The 27,866-nt window shown below is 42.2% G+C and overlaps 1 protein-coding gene across 3 annotated transcripts in view; it reads left to right on the top strand.

Annotated features, from left to right (window-relative positions):
• Dnai4 (dynein axonemal intermediate chain 4) overlaps positions 1–27,866 on the top strand; it is a 70,463-nt gene that overhangs the window by 18,914 nt on the left and 23,683 nt on the right. For all 3 annotated transcript variants that reach the window (XR_012907432.1, XM_075945356.1, XM_075945354.1), the window contains 5 exons: positions 3,973–4,157; positions 5,558–5,670; positions 10,069–10,225; positions 12,733–12,872; positions 21,417–21,548. Coding sequence is in view for 2 of the 3 variants with exons in the window: in XM_075945354.1 (XP_075801469.1) it covers positions 3,973–4,157; positions 5,558–5,670; positions 10,069–10,225; positions 12,733–12,872; positions 21,417–21,548 (727 nt within the window). In the remaining variant the exon portion in view is untranslated. The remainder of the gene's footprint in view (positions 1–3,972; positions 4,158–5,557; positions 5,671–10,068; positions 10,226–12,732; positions 12,873–21,416; positions 21,549–27,866) is intronic.

Below are 27,866 nucleotides of genomic sequence, written 5' to 3'. Positions count from 1 at the left end.
CTCCATGGCATCTCTGACTCTGCCTGCTCTCTTCTCCTCTATCTGCTGGGAGCTCCTGCCTTGCCCTATTCTGCTAAGCTACTGGCCGAAACAGATTTACTCATTAACCAATAAAAGCAACACATAGACAGAAGGACTTCCTACACCAGGTGCCCCTGTGTTCAGCGGGTCTATGTTTAGAATTATAATGGCCTCCTGGTGGCTTGTTCCCTTGGTACACAGTGGCTGTTTATATGCCCTCTCAGGAGTTTGGGTTTGAAATCTTTCAGAACAGCAATACCTGTTTGTTTCCTAAGTTCTTGTTCTTTCAACACCTTCTCCCTTTCATCCTAAGGTAGGTCTTTGTGTGTGTGTGTGTGTGTGTGTGTGTGTGTGTGTGTGTGTGTGTGTGTGTTTAGGTGAATTATTGGAGGCAACAAATGCACAGTTGCTCTTTGAGCCAGTCTGCTAGTCTGTGTCATCTGATTGGAGGAATTGAAGTCATTAACAGTCGTACACTCTTCCTGTCATTTTGTTGATTGCATAATGTTTAGGTCCTGCTGTGTTTGTTTTCCCCCCACACTTAAGTATTAGTCTAGCATGGCCTTGTTGATGGATTTGTTTTTCTCCTCAGTCCAAAAGATTCCTCATGTATTATTATTATTATTTATTTGGTTTTTGAGATAAAGTTTCTCTGTGTACTCCTGGCTGTCCTGGAACTCACTCTGTAGACTATGCTGGCCTCACAGAGATGCGCCTGCCTCTGTGAAGGCTGGGGTTAAAGGGATGTGCCACCATTGCCCAGGACTACATGTATTTTTGTAGAACTGGCATGGTGATCATAAATTCCTCTAATCTGTTTTGTTTTTATGGGAAGTTTTCATTTTTTTTCCTCCAACTAAGTTAGTCTTTGTTGCAGTGGCTCTCAGCTTTCCTAGTGCTGTGACCCTTTAGTACAGTTCCTCACGTTGTGGTGACCCCAACCACAAAATTATTTTTGCTGCTACTTCATATTTATAATTTTATTACTGTTATTTATTGTAATGCAAATATTTGATATACAGGATATCTGCTGTGTGACCCCTGTGAAAGGGTCATATGACCCCCAAAGGGGTTGCAACCCACAGATTGAGGACCACCACTTTTCTTGGATATGTTCTGTTTCAGAACTTGTAGTAAATCTGTCTCTGCCCTTCTGGCCTTTAGCTTTTAGCCGAATGGCCTGTTGTCAGTCTGATGAGCCTGCCCTAGTGTGTGACTGGGAGTTTCTCTCTTGCTGCTTTTAAAGTACTTTCAGTGCCTGCCTTCCATATGCTTTTGTGTATTTAGTGTTTTAATTATGATGTCATAAGGGGGGACTCTGACCTGTTCTGTTTGGTGGCTTAGCCTCCAGTGTCTGTGTTGGCGTCTCCTTCTTGACTGAAGCTGCTTCTGTTGATCCTTTAAAAAGTGTTTCCTGTGATTTTGGAACTAGATTCTTCTACTGTGCCTGCCATCCATGCATTTGCTGTTTCTGACTGTCCCATATATCTCAGAATTCTCACTGTTGTGTCGTGGCTCCCAACTGATCCGTCCCTCTAGTTCCATCAGTTCAAGGTCGGCTGATCTGTCATCTCCTTGTCCATTCTATTGGTGAGCCTTCCAACAGACTTTTCATCTGTCTTACATTTTTCATTTCCACAATTTTAGATTGGTTTCGTCTCAGTATTTCCAGCTCTTGTTGAAGTCCTATTTCATCTTTTGCAGTGCCTTCCTTATTTCATCTATCTGTTTATGCTCTCAATCAGGAACTTCTTTCCTTATTTGAACATATGCACTTTCTTTGAAGTTCCCCGACTGGGATTTATTTCACCTGTCTCACTCTTATTAAATGCCTTTACTATAGAATTCATAACTTTGGATGAGTTCTGTTGTGTTGGTTGCTTCATTGGGATTTACATAATATACGTAATCAGCCACCTTCTTTTCAATTAAAGTATTTGCTATGTTCACGTGGAACTTGGATGTGATACTGGTGAGTGTGTAGTTCAGCAAATAGTTCCTTGGTCCAGGAGCTGAGTGTTTGGTGTAAAGCACTGTATCATTCCCTGACTAGAATATTAACTACAAGAGCAGTCATGGCTGCTTGATCGTCCCACAATGCAAACATCGTACTAGCCAGTTAGTCACATTGGCACCTTTGATTTCAATAACCATTGGAGGATAAATAACCAAGGATAATATGACATATACTCAGGATTAAATATTAATCAAGTTTGGAAAAGGAAAATCAGAATGAGGTAGGTAAAGTAATTAGGAGACGAAGTTGAGAGATTATTATGACCCACAGATTTTAGACATTGCTAAATTGTGGAGGGTTATAATTAAGAAGTAAAGGGGAAGAGGATAGGATGAGAGAAGGAAGAAGAAGGTATATTCAGTGTCCTGAGGGCATAGGAAAGAATGTATTCGCGTGATGGAGAGAAGGAAGAAGAAGGTATATTCAGTGTCCTGAGGGCATAGGAAAGAATGTATTAGCGTGATGGAGAGAAGGAAGTGGAAGGGTATATTTAGCATCCTGGAGAGCATAGTAAAGAATGTCTTAGAGTAAGCTGGATGGAAACATCAACAATAATCCTAAGACCTGAGCAATATACAAACAAAAGCAAAACCATCAGGAGACATATATACATGAGACTGGAAGCAAACTAATTAAAATAGGAAATAGAAGTTTAATATTTAGTTACTTGTCTCTTGCTTTGATAAAACACCATGACCAAGGCAACTTATGAGACAAACCTCTATTTAGGTTTACGATTTCAGAGGGTCAGAGTCCATGGTGGCAGAGTGAAGGAGCAGCTTAGAGCTCACATCTTGATCCACAACCATGAGACAAAGAGCAAGTACTGGGAATCATGGGAGTCTTTTAAAATCTTAACTCTATGCCCAGTGATGCACCTCCTCCAACAGGGCCACACCTCCTAATCCTTCCCAACAGCTCCACCAACTGGGAGACATGCATTCAAACCTGAGCCCCTTGGGGCCTCTCTCATTCAGACTCCACAGTACCTGTGGAGTGAATTGCTGGCGCAGCTGTGCTGAGCTGTGGTTCTCAGGTTCCTCTTGCATTAGCAGGCTCCCCTTGGAACCATGTTTTTATTCATGCCTATGCTTATGATATTATATCGACCAAAATATTAACAATATGAATAAAGTATTCTATTTTTCTGATTGCTGTGTATTGCCATTAGAGTATAGTATTGCTTTTAAAAAAACTTACTATAAAAAAGTTTTCTGTAGCTGGGCATGGGCAAATAGCTTTAATCCCAGCACTCAGGAGACAGAGACAGGTGGATCCCTGAGTTCAAGGCCAGCCCAGTGTAGAGGGCAAGTTTCAGGGAAGCCAAGACCACACAAAGAAACTGTCTTGAAAAACCAAATATAAACGTATTAAATAAGTAATTAATTAAAAAGTTTGCTGTCACACCATCAGCTTCTGTATGCTTCTGTCACATTTGATTACATCAAGAAGCCATATCAGCCTGGCAGTGGTGGCGCGCACCTTTAATCCCAGCACTCGGAGGCAGAGGCTGGGCGGATCTCTGTGAGTTCAAGGCCAGCCTGGTCTACCAGAGCTAGTTCCAGGACAGGTTCCCAAAGCTACAGAAAAACTCTGTCTTGAAACAAAACAACAACAAAAAACAAAAACAAAAAACAAATAAAAGAAGCCATATCAAGTGACTGGCCATACCATCCAGCTTTCTGTATATAATGATTAGCTACAGAGATCAGTTACCATTTTCACATCATATCTCTGTGTTTATTACTTGTATGTAGGTACAGGAGTAAGATTGTTTTTATTTTGCCTAGTTAAATTTCAAGCATAAAATTTCGTATTATTCAAGTTTTCATGTTCATCTTGTTCTAAGAACATTATTATACTGAATAATTTTCTGCTATACGTATTTCTGTTTTCTTGTCTGGATATTCAGTTTAAATAACCATTCTCTACAGGTGTTTGATGCAAGAGGCATTGATGTTACTCCCCGACCTCTCTACCGTCCAGATCCACACCTGGGAACAGCAAAGCCCAACAAACTCTTGATGTCACAAGAAGGATCACTTTCACCAGATTTTATTTCTTCGTACAGTCTGTATCAAAATACAGTTAACCCTAGTATGTTAGGGCAGTTCACAAGGTGAAGTATCCTGGCCCCAGTTCTTTTGATTTCATTTATGTTGTTCTTCTGATTCTATTGCATACATACAGAATATATGTTTCCACTTTTCTGACTTCAATCGATAAATCCTAGTGTTCTAGCTTTTGTGTTTTAATTATATTCGTGTTTGGAGCTTGACTGAAGATTTCCCACAAATTCTAAAACATTGTGAAAAGTGTGTAGATGTTTGCCTGAGATTGCCCAAGGTTTCTGAAACAAAGGACTAGCTTCACAGCTGGCACAAATCGCAACTAAATATTTTGGCCCAGTTTCTTTAGGGTTTTATTGCTGCCATTTAGAATAGAGTGCAGTCACACACTGCTCTAGACCCTACACTCAATTCACACACGAGCCACAGGGAACGCCAGATAAGAAACAAGGGCTCTTCCAGTAAAGTTGACCCCTTTGTAAACAATTGAAAGCCTAAATGTAAGATGTTACAGAGTAATGTTATGATTGTTTGTTTAAAATTTTAAAGGAAACCCATGACTGACCAAACTAATGATCGCATGAAAGCCCAGTGTGGTGGAACGTGAGTCTTTATTGGCATTACTAACAGGAGTCAGGAACTGGGATGACTCAAAGAAACTCTGTGTCTTGGAAAAGCAGATCCCACGTGGTAACCACAAGCCACACCCCTGAGCTCTGCACAGCTTGTAGGCAGTGTCACAGCCCCACAATCTGCACCCCACCCTCGTGCCCCTCCTCCCCGTGGCTCAGCCACTCAGTCTCCTCCCCAGACTTCTTTATTCCTTTACTCTGGGGAGGGACCTTTAAGACTCTTCTAAGTTACTGGTTTTTTCCAGACATGACCTTTTTTTAACCTCCCTAGTCTCAAGAGCTTCCCCCATCCCCTCTTGTAGGGAAGACTTCCGTTTGTACAGTGTAGCTGTGTCTCAGGTTACCTTTCCCCGAGAAGGAAAGCACTCTACAGTGTAGCTGTGTCTTGTTACCTTTCGAGGGGACTTTTGTAAAATTGAACTTTTGAGCCGAGTTATGGGGAATGTGCAGAAGCAAAGAGAAGAATATTCTTGGCTGAGGCCCTAAACAGACTCCTAGGATGGAGGTGCTAAAACACACAGCAACAAAATGATGAAGAGATAGTGAAAATGGAGTCTGAGAGGGAGCTATATTTTAGATAGCCATTCAAAATATACATTGGGAACACTGACGTCCTCGGTGAAGATCTGATATGTTATTCTAAAATATACTTTCACTTTTTAAATGACATGAAAAATCAACTGAAGATTTAAAAGATATAATGATTTATGTTGTTTATATGACTAGCATGTTTAACTTGTCCATCTGTTGATATAGTCTAGTTTACACTTTTGGCTTCTCATAAGGACATTGACCAAATGTGTTAATAACTTTCAAAGGTCAGTCATGGGGAGCAGCACAGTGTCAAAGTCAAGTGTGTCCACAACCGAATCATTGTCAGAGGATCTAGAAGAACCAGCTTACAAGAGGGAAAGACTGGCTAGTTTTACAGGTAATAAAAGCAATTTTCTTTCAATCTTACAGCTTTAATGTATTTTCAATGGTTTAACTCCCCACACGGAAATTGTCATTGTTTGTAATGTTTGTGAATACTAGGTTATTTTGTCACAGCTTTTATACTATTTTAAGATTAATTTCTAATTGTGACTGAGAGTAGATAAAAAGCAGCTGAGGACCTGTCTCAGTGGGGGACCATTTGCCTACATCAAAGACCCTGAGTTTAGTCTTTAACGATACTTCCTTTCCTGTGTGTGTGTGTTATGTGTGTGTGTGTGTGTGTGTGTGTGTGTGTGTGTGTGTGTGTGAGAGAGAGAGAGAGAGAGAGAGAGAGAGAGAGAGTGAGAGAGAGAGACCTAAAAAGAAACTCTCATTTTTTCCTGTACATGTAGATATAAGTCAACACTTAGAAGTTCTTTTTAAGTGCTTGTTTTATGTGTATGGGTGTTTTGCCTGTGTATGTGTGCATGTGTGTGCAGTACCTGGGGAGGCCAGGGGAGGCCATCAGATTCTCTGGAACTAGAGCTACAGACCATCATGTGTCTTCATGCACATGCTAGGAACTGAACCTCAGTTAATCTGTGACTAGTAGTGACCACTGAGCATCTTTCCAGCCCCTCATCTTGTTTTGTCCTGAGTTGCCAAATAAGTAATCATATTCTTTGTGTAAATAAGGGTCTGTTTATAAAACATTTGTTTCACTATTAGCTTTGCATACTATTCTTCATTAAAAGAAATAGGGCCCTTTGGAGAAGTAGTTGATTTCTGAGCCTTGGGTATATATAAGATGAACTAGAAAGTTAAAAAAAATACTTGCACAAACCCTGCGTTTCCTCCACCCCCCCCCCCAAAAAAAGAATGACAGGGACACAGCAGCCATTAGTGTTCCATTAACCAAAGGTAGACAAGTTCAACATCAGAAAGTATAATGCTGGCTTATAACTCATTGACAATATCCAGGAGCCCATACTTAGATACATGGTAAAGGGTAGAGCAGATAGACTTCTGTAGAGAATTCTAAATACTTATGTGGATATTTTTGCTTCAATGTAGAGTTTCTATCCTCTTTAATATGGACTTTGCATCATGGCTTTCACCAGACCAGTGTATGAAAACAGAGACCAGTCTCAGCTAAGAGGTGATGACGTCAGCAAGAAGCTGTACTGATAGTCTTGATGCGCTGTCAGTCTAGCTCCTTCCTCTGTTGTCCAGAAACCTGTAACCTGTGTCCCGCTTCAGGCAGTCCTAAACGGAAGCATGTTCTACATGCATGAACAATACTCAGCCTTCTAACACAGGAAACTGCCACAGTCTAGGAAAACCTAAGGGACAGGATGATCAAATGTGGTGTCTGGGCTGATATTTTGGAATAAATTATGAGTGTTTAGATGGCATTAAAAATGAAGCATCCTGGAATAAAACCTGGGCTTCAGATGGTGAAGTATCACTGTTGGCCCATTAGCTGCTCTAGGCACACGATAGGAATGTTCACAGTGGGGGCTACTGAGTGCAGGTCTACACAAGCTCTAGCATTCTTACAGATGTTCTACACCTCGAACTACTCTAAAATGAAAAAAAGAATTACTCTAAACTATCTTGAAATCTTGCACAAGCCTTCTGGGTGTTCTGACACATAACACTTTTCAGAGCCGAAAGGAGGCTGGGCTTGGAAATGCTTGGCGTTTGTATGATGGAGCAGCATGTTAGGCACGGAGATAAATGAGTAGTAGGTCCTTTTACATGAACTCATAAAGTTCCCCTGGTTAGCACATGTGCATTTGCGAAGAGAGAGAAGCACTATTTTGTATCTCAGTCTGATTGTAATGACACTAGACTCATTGTAGCTAAACACCAGCTCAAGGAAGGCTTCCTGAACTGCTCCTTACTGAGGTCTCTTAATGTAACCAGAGAATAGATCGTTTTCCTTCCCTATGTCTCAATTAATTGAAGAACACGGGGTAAGGGCAGATGGACTGGAAACAAAATACTGCGTTATGAGTGAAAGTGCTTTTGAAGCCCCAAGGGTGACCATGTCTTACCCATTCACTAAATACTGTAGACTGCTACAGAGTCCTTCCTGTCCCTCTCCAGGGGCTTCCTGTGTGAAGATGTGAAAAGGGAGCCATGATTGCAATATACAACTGGAGATCTCTTGAACATCAAGGGTGGAGAAAGATGTGCTTCCTCCGTTGCTGAGAGCAAAAAGTGCATTGATAGGTTTCTAGGTAAAGACGCAAGTGTAGTCTTCATCTATTGTCTGGAGCTGGTAATCTTGATGCATGAAATAGATTCTGTAGGTACATAGTGCTACTAGAATTCATTTTTTTTAATATGGAACAAATTCAGGCAACATTCAGAAGATGATAGACCTGCACAAAAGCCTACTTGCTGTTCTGTGGTTTTGTCTGGATAGTGTGTTCCTCTGCCATTAAGAAGATGTATTTTCCCCAGCTCTAATACATAACTGATATTGTTGCATTAGACTTTATATATGTGGTGTATCTCACGTGAGGTTGTTTTTAGAACTACGTCTGTGCTGCCAGGCTACTTCATATACAGCCAAGCCATTAGCCAGCATCCGATGGATGGTCTAAAAGAGTACTCATGGTCTAAAAAAAAAAAAAAAAAAAGAGCCTTTTTTTTTTTTCGAGACAGGGTTTCTCTGTGGCTTTGGAGCCTTTCCTGGAGCTAGCTTTTGTAGACCAGGCTGGCCTCGAACTCACAGAGATCTGCCTGCCTCTGCCTCTTGAGTGCTGGGATTAAAGGCACCTGGCCCAAGCCTGTTCTTTTCAGTCTCGAAATTCCCTGTTCCTGTGGAGCATGAGACAATTACTCCTGCTTATTTTCTTCATTGATGCTGTAGGAAATCTGAGCAACACGTACCTCAACACTGTCTGTGTGGGCAATTCCTTTACTTCTTTTTGCTTATCCTCTCTTAACCAGATTTACTTATTTAAATCGTGTCTTTATATTAAAATCTATTCAAGGACTTTTTTCTTTAAAAAATCATTAAGAAGGGCTAACTATTAAATATTTCCTCTTTCCTGACCTTTATTTTATGCCATTGTAACTACAACATAGACCGTGTTCTGGTCAATTCTTCATGTAGGGTAGCACAACATTTCCATAGTTTCTTAAAATACATTTATTAGAATTTTGTGCATGAATGAGAATGTGTTACTATATGTAACCATTCTAGATGTTGGTTGTTTTTTAAAAAGATACTTGTACTTTATTTCAGATTTTTAAGAGATTTAGGAGGTTTAGGAGATTTTCCCCCTCAGATCATGAGCATTAAGAGGGGACTGAGTCTTTGTCTCTGGGAAGTGTTAAACTCTTACTTTCTTGCCTTAAAATAAGTCAAACTTTACCCGTGTCAGTCTTCTGCATCCCACTCTCTCCTCTCTTGTTAAGAAGAATACACTGAAGCTTGGTATGATGCATGCCTGTAATGCCCGTACACTGGAAGTGAGTCCAGCCTGGGCTACATAGGGAGGTCCTGTCTCATGTCCCCAAACCTATTGAACCCTGAGTTATATGCCGCATCAAGGCTGTTTCTTACCGATAACCCATTCCCAGCCCTGGAATATAACCCTTTCTCAGCTCTGAAATTCTGTCCTTAGTGATATTGAGCCTTTCACTATTCGAAAGATTTGACCCATCTTTTTAAAACATATTATTTATTTGTGTGAAAATTGGGACCATTTTACACCTGTAATCAATGAGACCCATTGAATCTTTTATCTCCTGTTGAAGATGATTAGAGGAGGCCCGTTTAAAAAAAAAAAAGAACAAACAAAGTAAGTAGTAAGGTTGCTGAGGCCTCAAAGGGTCAGGTGACTTTCCTCATACACATGCCCCCGTATTCTTTCTCAGTAGTACCAACAGCTACCCTCGTAATAGTACAGGGTAATTGTAACAGGATTTCCCATGGAACTGTGACCAGAGGTGTGAGACTAGCCTGGGATTAATGCCTGCAGCAGCTGGCTTCTCCAGTTGCTTTCACAGAAGTTAAAGAGACTGCTGTACGGGCGGTGGTAGCGCACGCCTTTAATCCCAGCACTTGGGAGGCAGAGGCAGGCGGATCTCTGTGACTTCAAGGCCAGCCTGGTCTACAAGAGCTAGTTCCAGGACAGGCTCCAAAACCACAGAGAAACCCTGTCTCGGAAAAAAAAAAAACCTAAAGAGACTGCTGTATAAAGACACTTGCTGTGTGTGTGTCATCATTGTGTCTTAGTGACCAGGCAGTGTGCACATGTTGTATGTTGTCATTGTGTCTTAGTGAGTAGGCAGTGTGCACACTCGCCATGTGTGTGTGATCATGGTGTCTTAGCGATTAGGAAGTGTGCACACGAGCAGTTCCAGGGTGATCTTCCTATGACGTGTATTTTAGATGTGCGAGTTCTGAGAACCACATTTGAGACATCTTTAACAAAGGAAGAGCTGGAGAAGAACATAGAGATCATTCTCACGGAGACGAAAACACTGAAATTTTTTGACCTGCCGACAGTCATATACTCAGTAGAATCCGAAGAAGCGGAGAAAATAGTGTATGTATAGCTCCATCGTCTATGTTGCTTCTATATAGCTTGGACGCTGAATTAGAGGTTCTTTTGAAGAGTCCTTGGAGATTTCTAGAAATGTGCCCTTGAAATTACACATGTACTCTATGATCTTATATGGACATGTTTATATCACATGACATTTTTCTATAGGAAAAGCCCTTATCTTTAGCATAGCCTGTGTAACTATGTGAACTTTTGAAGAAGAAAGGGCAGTGGTCAGCAGGTTCACAGTTCTAGTTACCAGGACCGAGTCCTAGATCCCTGTCACAGCTGTAGGGTCAGTCAATGTATGCTGCAAAATAGCTAGAAGAGAGGATTTTGGGCTCAGCACAAAGAATAAATGTTTGAGGTAGAAGATATATATGTTCCTTCCTGTGATTTAATAAAAACAGTATATGCATATATACAAAGCATGAGGACCTAAATTAGGGTCCCAATTGCCCACATAAGAGACCTGTGTGGTTGGTGTGGGAAGGGAGTAGGGGTTGGGGGGTGGAGACAGAAGGATTGCAGGGATTTGCTGGCTGCTGGCCCAACTCCAGGGTCAGTGAGACTTTATCTCAAGGGATTAAAGGAGTGAGAGGACACTCGACATTCTCCTCTGGTCTCTAGGTACATGTACATACCCATACATCTCTATGTATGTACCCACACATACATGTGCACACATCACACATACATTTAATAACTGACACACATACAACAATAATAAGGAAACTAAAAATGATTCCCTCAGGTTGAATTTGATAAAAATATACCAAATCAATAAAAGACGAGCCATTATTAAAGGATAAGCAACAGATCCGAAATTCAGACCCTGAGGGTGTTAGAGCTATGGTATGATTAGATACAAAATACAAAGTCGTTGTGAAGTGTTTCAGCAATCAAGATGGTTAAAACATTCACATTAAGCTCTGAATGACATATTTGGATAAGAACTTTATTGTCAAAAAGCAAACATTGGTTTAAATGTAATTGAGTAAAGATTAAATGGCTGAAAAAATAGGTCTAAATAACTACAGGAAATAAAATGTAAAGAGACAATGATTATAAAAATAATGGTCTAGCTTGTCAGTGTTGCAGACATGTACACAGCAGATCACAGAGGACCAGAGTCGGGAGGCTTTCCTGAGCTACTAACAGACTCTTGTATAGAAGCAAAAATGAAATCAACTGTAATAGCCTCAGGGCATTGTGCTGACACTCCTGAAAACCAGATGTGAAGAGAAGAGGGTTTTTTCAAGGTTTATCTTTATTTAAGTGTGTGTGGGCGGGGGGGGGGGGGAAAGAGAGAGAGAGGGAGAAAGATAGAAGGAGAGAGGGAGAGAGGAAGAGAGGGAGACAGAGAGGGAGGGAGAGAGAGAGGGAGGGAGCTAGCTCACTCTGTTATGCATGTAGGTGCTAGGAGAGGCCAGAAGAGAGCGTCACATTTTCTAGAGCTGAAGTTACATGTGGTACCAAGCTTCCCAGTGTGGATCCTGGGAGGCCAACTCCCAGCCCTCTGGAAGAACAGTAGATATTCTTAACCACTGAGCCATCTCTACACCCCCAAAGAAGATTTTTTTTAAGTACAAGAAAATGTAGGAAAAAAATTCAGAACCTTCAAAAAAGCAGACAGAATACTTAGAAAAAGATCACTTCATAATAAAGGGAGGGGCATAATCATTTTAAATTAAATTTTCAAAGTAGAATTACACTAAATTCTTTGACTACATTGAAAGGAAAAATGAGTCATCCCAACTAAGGCATTCATATATACACTAGGAGATTAGAAATATTTCCTAGATTAATAAAATTAAAATGTGAATTTAAAAATACTTATAAGCCGGACGATGGTGGCGCATGCCTTTAATCCCAGTACTCAGGAGGCAGAGGCAGGCGGATCTCTGTGAGTTAGAGACCAGCCTGGTGTACAGATCTAGTTCCAGGACAGGCTCCAAAGCCACAGAGAAACCCTGTCTCGAAAAAAACCAAAAAAAAAAAAAATACTTATAACTAGACTGAGCAGTGGTGGCCTCACGCCTTTTATCCCAGCACTGGGAAGGCAAAAGCAAATGAATCTCTGTGAGTTCAAGGCCAGCCTGGTCTACAAGTGTGAGTTCTAGGATATCTGGGGGCTACACAGAGAAACCCTGTTTCAGAAAAATAAAAATGTAAAAATACAACTAACCAGTTATGAACACAGCATGCGCACAATGCTGCAACAGTAATACTTTGAACGAGTTTGTAGCTTTCGATGTCCCTATTAAAGTCCCTAAACTCTCTGAACATTAGTAAACTCTGACAGTAGTGTGGACGCTGGGGAGCCCAGCGCGAAACAGCCCTTCGGTGGTGAGGTAGTGACGTATTTTCCTACCGAGGTGTTGATGCTCACTTGACATTTGTTACACTCTGTACTAGTGAAAGCACTCGACACCGTGCAGTGGAGAAAGGTGATGATGTATGTTCATGCTAGTTTTTAATCCATCAGCTACTTTTTGCTTTTTTTGCAGACAGAAAAATAAGAATTATGAAGTCCTTTGTAGAAATAGATTAGGCAATGACCTGTATGTCGAACGGATGATGCAAACATTTAATGGCGCACCAAAGAATAAAGATGTCCAGTGTGAAAAGATCATAATGGAAGACAAAGGTAATTTGTCTTATTCCTCTTGGCAAACCGCTGCTATATCTGTTCGTGGACTCTGTCAGTTAACACATGTTAAACTATATAAATAAATAATGGAAATAGATTTGCCTAGATCTCAGTACTAGGTACTGTTGATTTCTAATGTTCAGAATTTGACAAGGTGACGGGAAATAATGATATAAAGTATCTGAGTAACATAATTGTTCAGACTAGTTTTTATTCACCTTGTATCAGAACTCTGCGCTCTTCAATTATTTATACAATTTACAGAAAATGATTTTATGATATAGTTTACTACCAGTACATCCGTCTGTATAGTCCACACAGTTCTTCCCTTCTTCCCATCATAAGTGGTTCAATGACCACCATATCGCTGTAAAGTGGGTTCGAACTGTAGTCTCCATTTCCTTGCTGAGCAATCAGCACAGAAGAGTCACCTCAGTTGGTGACCCACACAGGTCTTAGAATCCGTGCTCTGAAACACTCGCCTTACTACCTCTCAGTGTTTACAGATTAACGTTCCTGAGGATACTGCAGAAGCCCATGGGATGTGGGCAGAGGACAAACGAGGAGAAAGAGCATGCATAATCTGATTGCAGTTATTACTGAATATAGCTGGGAGCTAGATTCTTCTAAAGATTGAAAATGCAAACCTCTAGTAAAAACAAGTGTAGTTTTATTTTGTTGTAAAGGACCGTTCATGTGTCTTCTAGGTGGGGATATTTATTGCTCACCCCTGAGACTTCCTTTTACATAAAAGAGGAAGAACAAATGCTCCAGTCTCCTTGAGCTTTCCCTCGTTCCTACCTCAGAGCAGAGGTGTGGCTTACCTGGATGATGTGTGGGCGTACCTGGGTATCCTTGCCTGGGTGAAGTGTGGGTGTACCTGGGTGTCCTCGCCTGGGTGAAGTGTGGGTGTACCTGGGTATCCTCGCCTGAATGATGTGTGGGCGTACCTGGGTATCCATGCCTGGATGATGTGTGGGTGTACCTGGGTATCCTTGCCTGGGTGAAGTGTGGGCGTACCTGGGAATCCTTGCCTGGGTGAAGTGTGGGCGTACCTGGGTATCCATGCCTGGATGATGTGTGGGCGTACCTGGGTATCCTTGCCTGGGTGAAGTGTGGGCGTACCTGGGAATCCTTGCCTGGGTGAAGTGTGGGCGTACCTGGGAATCCTTGCCTGGGTGAAGTGTGGGCGTACCTGGGTATCCATGCCTGGATGATGTGTGGGCGTACCTGTGTATCCTTGCCTGGATGATGTGTGGGTGTACCTGGGTATCCTTGCCTGGATGATGTGTGGGTGTACCTGGGTATCCTTGCCTCGATGATGTGTGGGTGTATCTGGGTATCCTTGCCTGGGTGAAGTGTGGGCGTACCTGGGAATCCTTGCCTGGGTGAAGTGTGGGCGTACCTGGGAATCCTTGCCTGGGTGAAGTGTGGGCGTACCTGGGTATCCATGCCTGGATGATGTGTGGGCGTACCTGTGTATCCTTGCCTGGATGATGTGTGGGTGTACCTGGGTATCCTTGCCTGGATGATGTGTGGGTGTACCTGGGTATCCTTGCCTGGGTGAAGTGTGGGCGTACCTGGGTATCCTTGCCTGGGTGAAGTGTGGGCGTACCTGGGTATCCTTGTCTGGATGATGTGTGGGCGTACCTGGGTATCCTGCTGGTGTTCCTTCCCTGGTAGCCTGCTGACAGGAAGTACAGATGCTCATTAGCACGAAACCCTGGATTTGATCCACAGCACCGCGTAAGTGAAGTGTGACGCTGCATTCCTGTAAGGTCTCCGTTCCCAGGACGGGCCAGCAGGAGGATCAAGAGTTCAGGGTCATCTCATTGTGTATAACAATGGAAATGAGACTCTGCCCTATAGTTTGCAACAGAACAGTTAGGAAAGAAGACAGGGTAATAATTCTTTTTTTTTTTAATTTTTTTTATTGATAAAAGGAGAATAAAGAACAGAAAAAAAAACCAAATTTCCACCTCCTCCCGGCCTCCCATTTCCCTCCCCCTCCTCCCACTCTTCTCCCCCTCCTCCCACTCTTCTCCCCCTCCTCCCACCCCTCTCCCCTTCCCCCCACTCCTCTCCCCCTCCATCTCCAGTCCAAAGAGCAGTCAGGGTTCCCTGCCCTGTGGTAAGTCCTAGGTCCTCCCCCCTCCGTCCATATCTAGGAAGGTGAACATCCAGACTGGCTAGGCTCCCACCAAGCCAGCACATTGCGTAGGATCAAAACCGCGTGCCATTGTCCTTGGCGTCTCATCAGCCCTCATTGTTCGCCATGTTCCGAGAGTCCAGTTTTATCCCATGCTCTTTTGGTAACAGTCCAGCTGGCCTTGGTGAGCTCCCAGTAGATCAGCTCCACTGTCTCAGTGGGTGGGTGCACCCCTCGTGGTCCCGACATCTTTGCTCATGTTCTCCCTCCTTCTGCTCCTCATTGGGACCTTGGGAGCTCAGTCCAGTGCTCCAGTGTGGGTCTTTGTCTCTATCTCCATCCATCGCCAGAAGAAAGTTCTAGGATGATATGCAAGATATTCGTCAGTATTGCTCTAGGGTAGGGTCATTTCAGGTTCCCTATCCTCAGCTGCCCAAGGAACTAACTGGGGACCTCAGCTTGGGCACCTGGGAACCCCTCTAGGGTCAAGTCTCCTGCCCACCCTAAAGTGGGTCCCTTAACTAAGAATTGTGGTTCCGTGCTCCCCTATCCAACCTTCCTTTATCCCGATCCTCCTGTTTCCCCAAGTCCCCCCTCCTTCCCTTCTACCTTTTCTCTCCCCATCTCCCCTAACCCCCATCCCACCCCACCCCCAAGATCCCACTTTTCTCCCCGGCAATTTTGTCTACTTCCCTTATCCAAGAGGATAACTATGTTTTTCCTTGGGTTCACCTTCTTACTTAGCTTCTTTAGATTCGCCTATTGTAGACTCCGTGACCCCTATTTATGGCTAGAAACCAATTATGAGTGAGTACATCCCATGTTCATCTTTTTGGGTCTGGGTTACCTCACTCAGGATAGTGTTTTCTATTTCCATCCATTTGCATGCAAAATTCGAGAAGTCTTTGTTTTTTACCGCAGCGTAGTACTCTAGTGTGTATATATTCCATACTTTCTTCATCCATTCTTCCATTGAAGGGCATCTAGGTTGTTTCCAGGTTCTGGCTATTACAAATAATACTGCTATGAACATAGTTGAACAAATGCTTTTGACATGTGATAGAGCATCTCTTGGGTATATTCCCAAGAGTGGTATTGCTGGGTCCAGGGGTAGGTTGATCCCGAATTTCCTGAGAAACCATAACACTGACTTCCACAGTGGTTGCACAAGATTGCATTCCCACCAGCAATGGATGAGGGTACAGGGTAATAATTCTTGATGATAGATCATTGCAAAAGATTCAGTCTGAGGAAGAGGAAGGAAGAACACTACGCTAATGGAAACCCATGAGACAGTAAGCACACATGTGTGGATGCAATGGGACTGTGAGGAGGGGCACCAGGAGCAGAGGAACAGGTCTCTCTAAACTTGCTAAGGGTCTGCTCTGAGAAGAACTCCGAAAAGACATCTACACAAAGACACATGCATAGTCAGTCAGAACACAGAGTGAGGATTTTGAAAGTCACAATATAAAAATGATTTATCACACACGGTCTAATTTTTAATACTAAATTTTGCACTGGAAACCATGGAGGGCAGACGTTAACACCATGACATTTAAAGTTTGAAAGCAAAAGAAACGCTGTCAAATAAAAATGCCAGATCCTTTAGTAGTGAAGAAAGTAAGATACTTTTGAGCCTTCAAAGGCTCACAGGATTTACTGATGGCAGAGCTGTTTTAAATGAATGCTAATTAGAGTCCCTTAGGCAGAAAATGGGGGACAGGAGACAGGAACCGGAAAATGCTGAGAGGAAATTGAAGAGCAGTAAAAGAACACACAGGCAAGGGCAGAAACTGGTAACTTTTGTTTTTAATTGCCCATTTTATAGTAGAGTTTAAAAGAGATGCAGAGAGCCTAGAGAGGTGGCTCAGTGGTCAAGAGCACTTGATGCTGTTCCAGAGGATTTGGGTTCCATTCCCACACCTACATAGTGGCTTACACCCATCTGTAACTCCAACTCCAGAGGATCCAATGCCTTCTTTTGGCCTTTGTGGGCACTGCATGCATAGATACACGCAGATAAAACATTCATGACATAAAAATAAATATTAAGGCCGGGCTGTGGTGGTGCACGCCTTTAATCCCAGCACTCGGGAGGCCAAGGCAGGCAGATCTCTGTGAGTTCAAGGCCAGCCTGGTCTACAAGAGCTAGTTCCAGGACAGGAACCAAAAGCTACAGAGAAACCCTGTCTCGAGAAATCAAAAAATAATAATAAATAAATATTAAATTTTAGAGATATTGATAAAACAGTGTTTAGGTTGTTAATGGACTTACAATATGCAAAGAATATAAATTTCAAAAACAAGTGGTGAGGCAGAATTATATAAAAGGAAAGTTTTAATATGTGATTTACAAAGTTATTAAATTAAGAATAGGTTTAATTTTCAAAATTTGGTTATAATCCTTAAATGGTGCCAACATACAAAAAAATGATGACAACAAAAATATACATCCTACAAGTTAGGGAAAGGAAGATAAGAACGGAATAAAAATGAGACACTGTCAAAAGATCAATTATACATAGAATAGTCACTGAGGAGTTGAGAAACAAGGTAGAGAGAATACAAATATCAAGATGTTTTTTAAAAACCAACAATTCCACATTAGTTATTACTCTAAATATAAATTAATTATGCTGTACAGTTGAAAAAGATTGGCTGAATATAAAAGCGCTGTGAGAGGCTAAGTATGCATGAAAGAGAAAATGGAGACAGCTTTACTAATCAGATGAAGACTTTGGGAAATCCTCATAAGTACCAAAGAACACTGTGTAGTAATCAATAGCTCAACCCACAAGGAAAACATAACAGTTGTAAACGTAAGATGAGAGATCTAAATAAGCAGCAAGAGTGGACTCAGGTGAGGCGAGCATTAGTCCCGCAATAATGCTTTAACATGCCTTTCCAGTAATGAGCGGAAGAGCCAGACAGATGCGTAAACCACGTAGAGAGTGTTGGGCTGTAGTTCCGTGGTAGTCTTGCGTAGCACGTGTGAGGGCCGTACATCACATCCACAAGACAAGAAACAAACTTGACATAACGAAAATGTGCACAATATTCTATTCCAAATGAAAATTCGAATATGTTTTGAAAAATGAAAACCCAGTGTACCAAAATGTATGGAATGTTTCAAAGCACTGCTTAAGGAGGAATAGCTAGATAATTCAGAAAGAAGAAAGAGCTCAAATTAATAAGCTAATTTTACAGTTCAGGATGCTGAAGAAGTTTGAATCCAATTCTAGTAGAAGGACAGAAGTAACAGAACAAGCGAAATAGAGAAAAGTGAACTAGATACAGACCAGAAGCTGGTGCTCTGGAAACGTGAATGAAATCAGCCAACTTGCTGTACTGATTACTGAAAAAGAGGAGACTCGGTTATCAAAGTGCAGGTGTGACTGTGGATCCTCAACCAGTGCTGTGATAGAATATTGTAAACTACGGTATGCCAGCATAGATAGCTAGATGAAATGGAAGAATTCCTCAACCAGTGCTGTGATAGAATATTGTAAACTACGGTATGCCAGCATAGATAGCTAAAGGAAATGGAAGAATTCCTCAACCAGTGCTGTGATAGAATATTGTAAACTACGGTATGCCAGCATAGATAGCTAAAGGAAATAGAAGAATTCCTGTACAGACACAAGTGGCCTGATCTGACTCAAGGGCTAGTAGAAAATCTGACTCGATCTACCAAAAGTAAAGAGATTGATCTAGCAATCCTAAGCCTTTCCTCAGAGAGAACGCCAGGGTCCATGGTTCCTCAGGTGAATTCTAACAGTTTTTTTTTTTTTAAAATAGAAGACTTAATGCTAATCTTCCATCCTCTCTTCCAAAAAAAATGGTTTTGAATATAAAAATACCCCCCATAATACTAGCAAGCTCAATCCAACCCTGCATGAAGTGGACTGTACATTATGATCAAGTGACATTTATCCCAGTGACTCAATGATAGCTCAACCACTTTCACTACCAGGCTTCTGCTATGTGACTTTTGTTTTTTCTTAAACCAGAGAAAGAACCTTGCTATGTTGCCTAGGCTGTTGAATTTGTTGTGTAGCTCAAGCTAGCCTCATGCCAGGGTGGTCTCTTTCTCAAAGGTCCTACTGCCTCTGCCTCTGTGGGCTGGGATTGTAGGTGTGAATCAGCAATTCCATCTGCCTTTACTGTTCTTCATGTAATTCTTGAGCCTCTTTATAAGATGTTGTCTTGAGTGATTTGAGGATGCTGTAAATTACCCCTTCATCTCCTTACTAACTTACTCCACCCTTTGTGCAAATGGAGGAATTGCAGTTAAATTTTCACTCTGTGGCCTCTTTTCCAGGGAAAAAGAAGGGACTCCTTTGGAAGGAAAGGTCAGGAGATGGAATTAACGCTTAGCCGCTTCTGGGTGTGCTGTTGGCTCTGCTCAGTTTCAGACAGTGTGCATTCTGATCCTTCTCCTTCGGAAGAGGCTCTGCTTCTCTGGCTGTACCAGGCACACATGTGAATTGTATATACTGCACTCAGAAGGGAAGAATTACCAAATCCACTAGGTTGAAGATTTGTTTTTGTTTTGGTTTGGTTTGGTTTTGTTTTTAGAAACAGGGTTTCTCTGTGTAGTTTTGGAGCCTGTCCTGGGACTCGGTCTGTAGACTAGGCTGGCCTTGAACTCACAGAGATTTGCGTGCCTCTGCCTCCCATGTTCTGGGTTTAAAGGCATGTACAACCATCACCCAGCTCAGATTTTTTAAAATAACATAATTCTTTATTGATTCTTTGGGAATTTCACATCATGCACCCAAATCCCGTTCATCCCCTAGTCCCTCCATATCCACCCCTCACCCTACAGCATCTCTCCTCAAAAGAAGTACCCACCCCCTCAAAATTAATTAAAAACAAAAAAATAATCCCACCTCGCTCCTCCCTTTTTCCCACCTCTCCAACACCTCTTCATTCATCCTAGTGGCATTGGGAGCTGCAGTGTGCCATGCATTATACCCTTTTGTCCAATCAGCCCCATCCGCAAATGCTTATCACAATGAGTTGTTGCTTAGATCCAGGGCTTCTGGCTCCTGGTACACCATCAATACTGGATCTTCACCGAAACTCCTCTATCCTGCTATTACCCGGAGACATAAAGATCCTGCAGCTAAGTTATGTTCATGTGCTCCAGGAGGTCATAGATGGGGTAGGTGTTTAGGATGGGCTATCCAAAGGCCCAGGATGTGAGCCTGGGTGGTAGCTAAGCTCCTCAGTTAGGATGCTGGAACCAACCCCCTCAGGCAAGGAGTGGAGCCAGCTCTCCCACACCTGCCCCCCACACACATTAACACGTATACACATGTTCTCACACATTAAAAACAACCCACTTTTGGCATGGCAATGGATCGTTGTAACTCTAGCATTGGAAAGGCAAAAATGAGAGGACCAAGAAATCCGTTATCTTTGTCCACATAGCTAATCTGAGACCAGCCTATCTACATGGCATCCTACCTCAAAAACAAAACTTCCCCTGTCCTCCTATTCTCCTTCTGCCTCCCCTCCTCCTCCTTCTCGTCTTCCTTTTTGCTGAGAGCCTTGGTTTTATATTGTATGGTTCTAGTAGAAATGGCTACATTTACTAGGCCCAGATTCCATCTTGAGTTTTAAAGGAAAAGTTCTTTACTAAAACATCATTCTTAAAAACAAAACAAAAACTCCACACCATTAACGGAAAGTTAGTAGGGTCAGTGGTAGGAATGTAGTACCCAGCGATAATATATCGCTACATAAGCAGTAAACTGTTTGTAAAAGAGGATGGGGGCTTTTGAAATTATTATTTAAAGATAAATGATGCTCTCAGTTTGTATTTGGTCACCATTGCTATATTTGATGATTTGAATAAATGCAATTAAGGTTTTTGACAATGTCATTGTCCTAACAAGTACAATGTTTTTACCTAAATAGTTGTATAGGGAACTTTACTGAGTAAAAAGGAATGAGATGCTTCCCACGAGCAGATTTGTAAAATATAAGCATAAAAATATAAAATATAGTGTGTCAGTCACTAGCAAAAACATTGTCTGGCTGTTGCCCGGCTCCATATCCCATGACAGCCTTGCAGTGACAGGCTGATGAGGTGATTCTTCTTAAGCCTGGGTAGGAAAGATGGAGAGACAGAGGTCAGATGAGAGTGAGGGTAACCTGGGCTATCCCTAAAACATGAAGGCATATCTAGAAGCTAATAGTGAAGTGGCTCAGGATCTCCTGTGGTGGCCTCATGAACTATTTCTGTTGTTTTCCTGCCAATGCCATTAAAATTAACATGCTTTTAATAGAAAATAATTTTAGATTTTTTCTACAACCAGTTACATACAAAGCTGTAATATTAGAATTTGTTTTGAAATCCTTTGCCTTTTCTGTCTGTCCAGGCATAATGGCCACTTCCTGGGATTTGTATGATTCTTTCAACGCTCCCGAAGCTTTGCTGTCAGCAAAATCATCATCCGTGGCTGGAAGTAAAGGAAATTTACTTGCTAAAGACCAGGACGAGAACCTAGATGGTAAGTACATGGGCAGAGGTGAGGTGCTTCCGTCGGTTGCAGGGTTTGCAGGCTGCCTCCACTCAGCGCTTTACCTTCTGCTGCTGCAGGTCCCAAGTTTCCCTGTGCACAGAACATGGAAAGTACAGCTTTTCTCGGGGATTCTGCCGGTGCTTTCAGTTTCCTGGATTCCAAGCATGAAATTAAGGTTTTGTTTTTTTCATTTTGTTTTTGTCTTGGATGCCTGTCAGGAGTTTGTTGCTGTTTCAGACCGGGGCCTGTAACTTTCTATATGCACCTGGCCGACCTCCAATTCACAGAGATCCTCCTTCCTCTGGGATAAAAGGCATTTGCCACCATGCCAGGCCTTGTTTTTAAGTTTTTCTCTAGTGCATTTTTTCCCTTTCTCTCTCTTTCTAAACTTTTTTTTCACACATATGTATATGCGCAGATTTATGTAAGTGTGCAAGTTTATATGTGAGTGTACATTACACCAGTGTGAACAGAGGTCAGAAGACAAACGTGGGTGTGGGTCCTCACCTTTCAGCCTGTTTGAGACAATCTTGTTACTGCTTGCTGATGGACACTCTGGCTAGCTGCCTTTAAGTTAGAATGTTAGAACATTGCGTCTTTTATTGTTTGCTTTCAGTTTTGTTTCATTTTATTTATTGATTGATTTTTACTATCTTTTGGTTGTTATTCCTTTTTTAGTTACCTTTTAGCTTACATCTGTGTGTGCCCGTCTGTTCCCCAGCTTATCTTTGTATTTCTGTTCAGTTGGTTACTTGTCTGCATATGGCATTACATACGCATAACTTACCAAATTCCACTGGTGTCAACATGTTACCCATTCGACTTCTGCCTTTGGCGGTTGGTTTTGGTTCTCTTGAGGCAAGATTTTATCATGTGCCCTGGCCTGCCTGGAACCTGTGAACACTAAGCTGGCCTAGAACTTGCTGTTATCTCCCTGCGTTTGCCTCCTGAGCCCTGGGATTATAGGCATGAGCGCATCTTCTTTGGTTTATAGCGTTTGCCTTGCGTATTTCTTCTAGATATCAAGGAAGACATTTAGATATTTAGAACTTCATAAGACAATGTAATTAATTCTTCAATCACAAATATCTCAGAAGAAATAAAATATATTTGTGTTACAGACTTTGTGTGTTTATGTGTATTATGTATGCGCAGTTGTGCATGTATATACTCATGTATACATGTAGAGCTCAAAGGACGGCTGAAGTTGTCATTCTTCAAGTGCTATCCACTTTATTTTTTGAGCCAGAGTTTCCTACTGGTCTTGGACCCAACAATTTGGCTCCACTGTCTTGCCAGTAAGTTGTAGGAAACCGTCTCTCCTAGATTAGGAGTGAGAACCACTGTAGCCAGCTGCTGCTGCTGTCGCTGCTGCTTCCTTAGGCGAGGTCTCACTATGTAACCCATGCTGGTCTCAGAGACCCACCTGAGTGCAGGATTCAAGATGTGTGCCGCCGGGCCCTGCCTGTCCCCAGCTTATCCACACTGAGCGCAAGTCCTCATGCCTTCGTGGCAACTCTTTACATACTGAGCCTCATCGTCTCCTGGTTTCTATTGGATGTTTTTACTACAGAATTCTGTGTAAAAGTTCTTTTCATCCATCATTCAGAGAACAAACGCAAAGTCTTCTGCAATCTCTTGTTTCTAATGAAAAGTATGTTGATACACAAATAATCCTTCCTATAAATATCTTTCGCCTTCACTGCTCTCATCATTTTTTTATCCTTCTGTTTTATTTTTTTTATTTTTGTCTTCTGTTTTCAGTAGTACAAATATGGTAAGTCTTTGGTGGCTATTTTTAGATTTCCTCTTCAAGGCTCACTCAGTTTCTTCACTTTCTTTTTGTTCTTTGCTCAGTTCTATGTATTTTCAGCGTTGTTTTCAGGCACTTTTTCATGTGACACTTTTCTCTCCTTCTGAAATAATAATCACCTGAATATTATAATCTTATAGGGCCCCGAGGCTTTATTTTTCAGGGTAGTTTTATTTTATGTTTTTACTTATGGTTATTCTCCTGAGTTTGAATACTATTTTCATTTGAAACAATGTGTATGTATGGCAGTGGGGCCTGTGCACCTGAGTGCTGAGTAGGAGGAGGCCAGAGGAGGACATCAGCATCCCTCAAGTCAGAGTCACAGGTGGCTAGGAGTTGCCAAGATGCGGGAGCTGGGAATTGCGTTTGGTCTTTTATAAGAGCAGTATGCATTCTTCACCACTGAGCCATCTTGTCACTTGTTTTTAAGATCAGTTTTTTGCTGTATTAAATGAGCTGGATGTAGTGGCACACACCTTTAATCCCAGCACTCAGTGCCAGAGCCAGTCAGATCTCTGTGAGTTCGAGCCCAGGCTGGTCTACATAATGAGTTTGAGGACAGCCAAGATTACATAGAGAGAGACCCTGTCTCAAAAAAAAAATACCCCTATACCAAAGTTGGTTGCTCATTATTCTTCCTTTGAGTTCACTGATACATTTTTCTTTCTCCTTTTGATTCTGTTATTGAACCGTTAATTGAAATTGTAAATTCTGAGTATGATTTTCAATCCTTGTTCTTCTTCTTCTTTTTCATTTAGGTGTTCTATTCCTTTGATAATACTTTTTAAGGACGTTTATAAAAAGTATTTTTATAATGATCCATGTAAATTCTTTGTTAGATAATTCTACTGTCTCTCTCAGCTTGGTTTTTGTGTCTGCTGATTATCATCTTTTCAATTCAAGTTGAGATTTTCTTTGTTCTTGGTACAGGGAGTGATTTTCAATTGAAATCTAGATATAAAGCTTCCATATTACCGGGCTTCAACAGTGAGTTATCCAGGGAGTGGGAGTCTTTGTCTCAGGACTGCCGATTGGTGGCAGAAGCCCAGAGTTTTTAGATAGGGACTCGCTCTGTGACCGAGGTGTTCTAGACTCACTTGTCTCCCCCAGCCTCCTGAGAGCTGGGATGATATGCATGCACCAGACTCAATAGATTGGGTTTTTTTGTGTTGTTTACCTGACTTTCCTGTGGCGCCTAAAGGATGTGACTGCTGAACTGTGCTGAGCACCCCAGCTTCCTTCGTTCTTCTGTGGCTACAGCAGATAGGATTGCCTCGTCACCCACTCAGCCACATGTCATCACAGGACAGAGACTACTGCAATTATTGCTAGACGATCATAAAAGTTCTGATTCCTGGCTCTGTCAGCTTCAGTCGGGAGACAGGAAAACCTGTTAATCCCTGGTGTCTGAGAAATCTTGGGCTCCCCAGCTGTGCATGTCTGGTATTCTCCTATGTGGTAGAGGTGAATGTTCTGGTCCTCTACTATAGCTTCTCTGATACCACACATGATATCAAAGCCTCATTTGGGGAGTATGGAAGCCAAGCTGTCCCTTGGCCTTTGCACTTTCCCCCAGTTCTGCAGTATAACTGCTACAGTTGACAAGTTGCCTCAAACAGCTTTGTTAAAGCTGCTCCTTGACCCTCTCAACAGGCTTCCTTCACCACTGTGCCTTTCTTTGCGTTTCAAGGACCCCGAATAATCTTACTTCTTTTCTCCTCTCCAGGGTTCTTTCTGTTTGTCTTTTGTATACTTCCTTCTCCCTGTCTTTTTTTTTTCAGAACTGATGGATCAGTTACTTTTTTGTTTTTTTTTTTTTTCGCATTTTTTTTAAATTTATTTATTTATTAAGGATTTCTGCCTCCTCCCCGCAACCGCCTCCCATTTCCCTCCCCGTCCCCCAATCAAGTCACCCTCCCTCATCTGCTGTAAGAGCAATAAGGGTTCCCTGACCTGTGGGAAGCCCAAGGGCCGCCCACCTCTATCCAGGTCTCCTAAGGTGAGCATCCAAACTGCCTAGGCTCCCCCACAGCCAGTACGTGCAGTAGGATCAAAAACCCACTGCGATTGTTCTTGAGTTCTCAGTATTCCTCATTGTCCTCTATGTTCAGCTAGTCCGGATTTGTCCCATGCTTTTTCAGACCCAGGCCAGCTGGCCTTGGTGAGTTCCTGATAGAACATCCCCATTGTCTCAGTGTGTGGGTGCACCCCTCGCGGTCCTGAGTTCCTTGCTCGTGCTCCGTCTCCTTCTGCTCCTGATTTGGACCTTGAGATTTCTGTCCCGTGCTCCTCTGTCTCTGTCTCCTTTCATCGCCTGATGAAGGTTAATATTCAGGCGATGAAAGGAGACAGAGACAGAGGAGCACGGGACAGAAATTTTTTGTTGCTACGATAAAACACCACGACCAGCGTGTTCATGTACATATAAAATAAAGCATTTAATTGGGCTTTTGGTTTTACAGGGCTAGAATCCTTGATGGCAGAGCAAAGTCATGGTGGTAGGAAGAGTCGAGAGTTCACATCTTCATCCACAAGCAGGAGACAGAGAGAGCATACTGATGATGTCACCATTCTTTTGAAACCTCACCCCCTCCCCCAACACTGACAAACATCCTCCAACAAGGCCACAACTCTCAATCCTTCCCAAACAGTTCCACCATCCGGAGACCAAGAATTCAAACATATGAACTCATGGGGACTGTTTTCACTCCAATCATCACGATCTAGAGATAAAGATAGGGATAGGACTTATTAGATTGACTTACCGGGTATGGTCCACTAATAGTCTCATACTGGAAAGACTGAGACTGCTTTAGTCATTCAGTCTCTGAGGCTGCAAGTCCCGACAGTCCTAATCTGGTACTGGATGAGTCCGGCTGATCTCCACTTTACATTGGCGTCACAAAGAAGTTGGTTCTAATGTCATGAAGAAATGCCACAGCAGCAGGATGGATGAGTGTGCCAACAAGAACGAGGGCAAGTAGGCCCAAAGAAGGAAAGTTTCCTTCTTTAATGTCCTTTTATGTGGGCTGCCTCCAGAAGGCATCCGTCACATTTAGGGTGGGTGTTCCTGCTTCAGATAATCTGACTGAGGAACTCACAGGAATGCCCAGCCGTGTATGTTTTTGTTGACTCCATATTCAGTCAACTTAACAACCAAGGTTAGCCTCCACAGTCCCCCCAAATCTGTGACTATACTATCTTTTAATGGAGGAAAAGTTTCTTTTTAGACATGATTACAGATTTGTCTTTAGATTGGAAAATTATCCTTCATAATTTGTTTGCCCAATCTAAACACATTGTACTAAAAGGGCCAGAACCTTAGTTGTAGCATGAATTCCAGTTGGTCTTAATAATAAAAAAAACCCAGAGTCAGATATAAGGGTTAATGCTGAAGATCAGAGAAGCAAAGCGGTCAGCCACTAGAGAGTTCTTTTACTTCTACCAATGCTCAGAACAAAGGGGCGTTCCTGTCCTGAGACTGCATCTCCAGGCTTTATCTGTCTCCACCAAACCTCAGGCTACACTGAGCTCCTGTCTCCTGCCTTATATTCCTCTCTCCACCCAGCCACATCCTGCCTCCACCTCCCTAGTGCTGGAATTACATTTGTGTGAGCTCTGTTTCTCTTTCAAACAGATTCAATCTTGGGTAGCCAGGGTGGCCTTGAACGAAGAGAGATCCCTTTGGCTCTGTCTCCCTAGTGCTGGGATTAAAGGTATGAGCCACCCCTCTCTGTCCTTTAGTGGATTAGCTCTGTACTCTGATCTTCAGGCAAGCTTTATTTGTTGAAACTCAAACAAAATATCACTACACGTAGTCAACTGTCAATTGAGAGCAGGTATAATAACAGAAGAAGGTCTGAGAGGCACAATATTGCTGTCATTGAAGATTGAGCAAATGTTTGGGGTAACTCTTAAAAAGACAGAGAAGCCAGGAAAACAATTTCTCAAGAGCCTCTAAAAAAGAATATGATCTCATCAACTTGTTTTTAGTTCAATGACACAACATCCTCTAACAGAGACTTTTAAGATAATCAAATTGCATTCTTTAAGCCATGTGGTTTTTATAGCTGCCACAAAACTAATAGAGAATAAGAACAGTATTCACACAAAAACAGTCAACACAAAAACACAAAAATTCGTCTGAAGACTGATAATCATTTTCTTTCAGTGGGAACAATCAAGTAGAGAGAATGGCTGCTGTGATTTGAGGGTGCCCCCAAAGTTCACCTGCTGGGAATCTAATTCAGAAATGTCTATGTTCATGTTGTCTGCAAGTGAACTTTGGGGGAGATAGCGGCGTTAGGTGGCATTGTGGGAATAGGGCCCCCACTTCAGATTACTGTGTTTATAAGAAAATGCATCTGAGCCCTCATGCTTTCTATAGCGGCATGTTACCTTAAGGTTAATATTGCTTACCCTCTGAAAAGCAATGTGTCTTTTGATGGATAAGAGTTACATAATGAGTTAAATGCATGCATTGCACTTTCTTT

The sequence above is a fragment of the Microtus pennsylvanicus genome, chromosome 13 (genome assembly GCF_037038515.1).
Source record: "Microtus pennsylvanicus isolate mMicPen1 chromosome 13, mMicPen1.hap1, whole genome shotgun sequence".
Lineage (NCBI taxonomy): Eukaryota > Metazoa > Chordata > Mammalia > Rodentia > Cricetidae > Microtus > Microtus pennsylvanicus.
The sequence above is the reverse complement of the archived record's forward strand: the minus strand, read 5'-3'. Positions and strand labels throughout refer to the sequence as shown.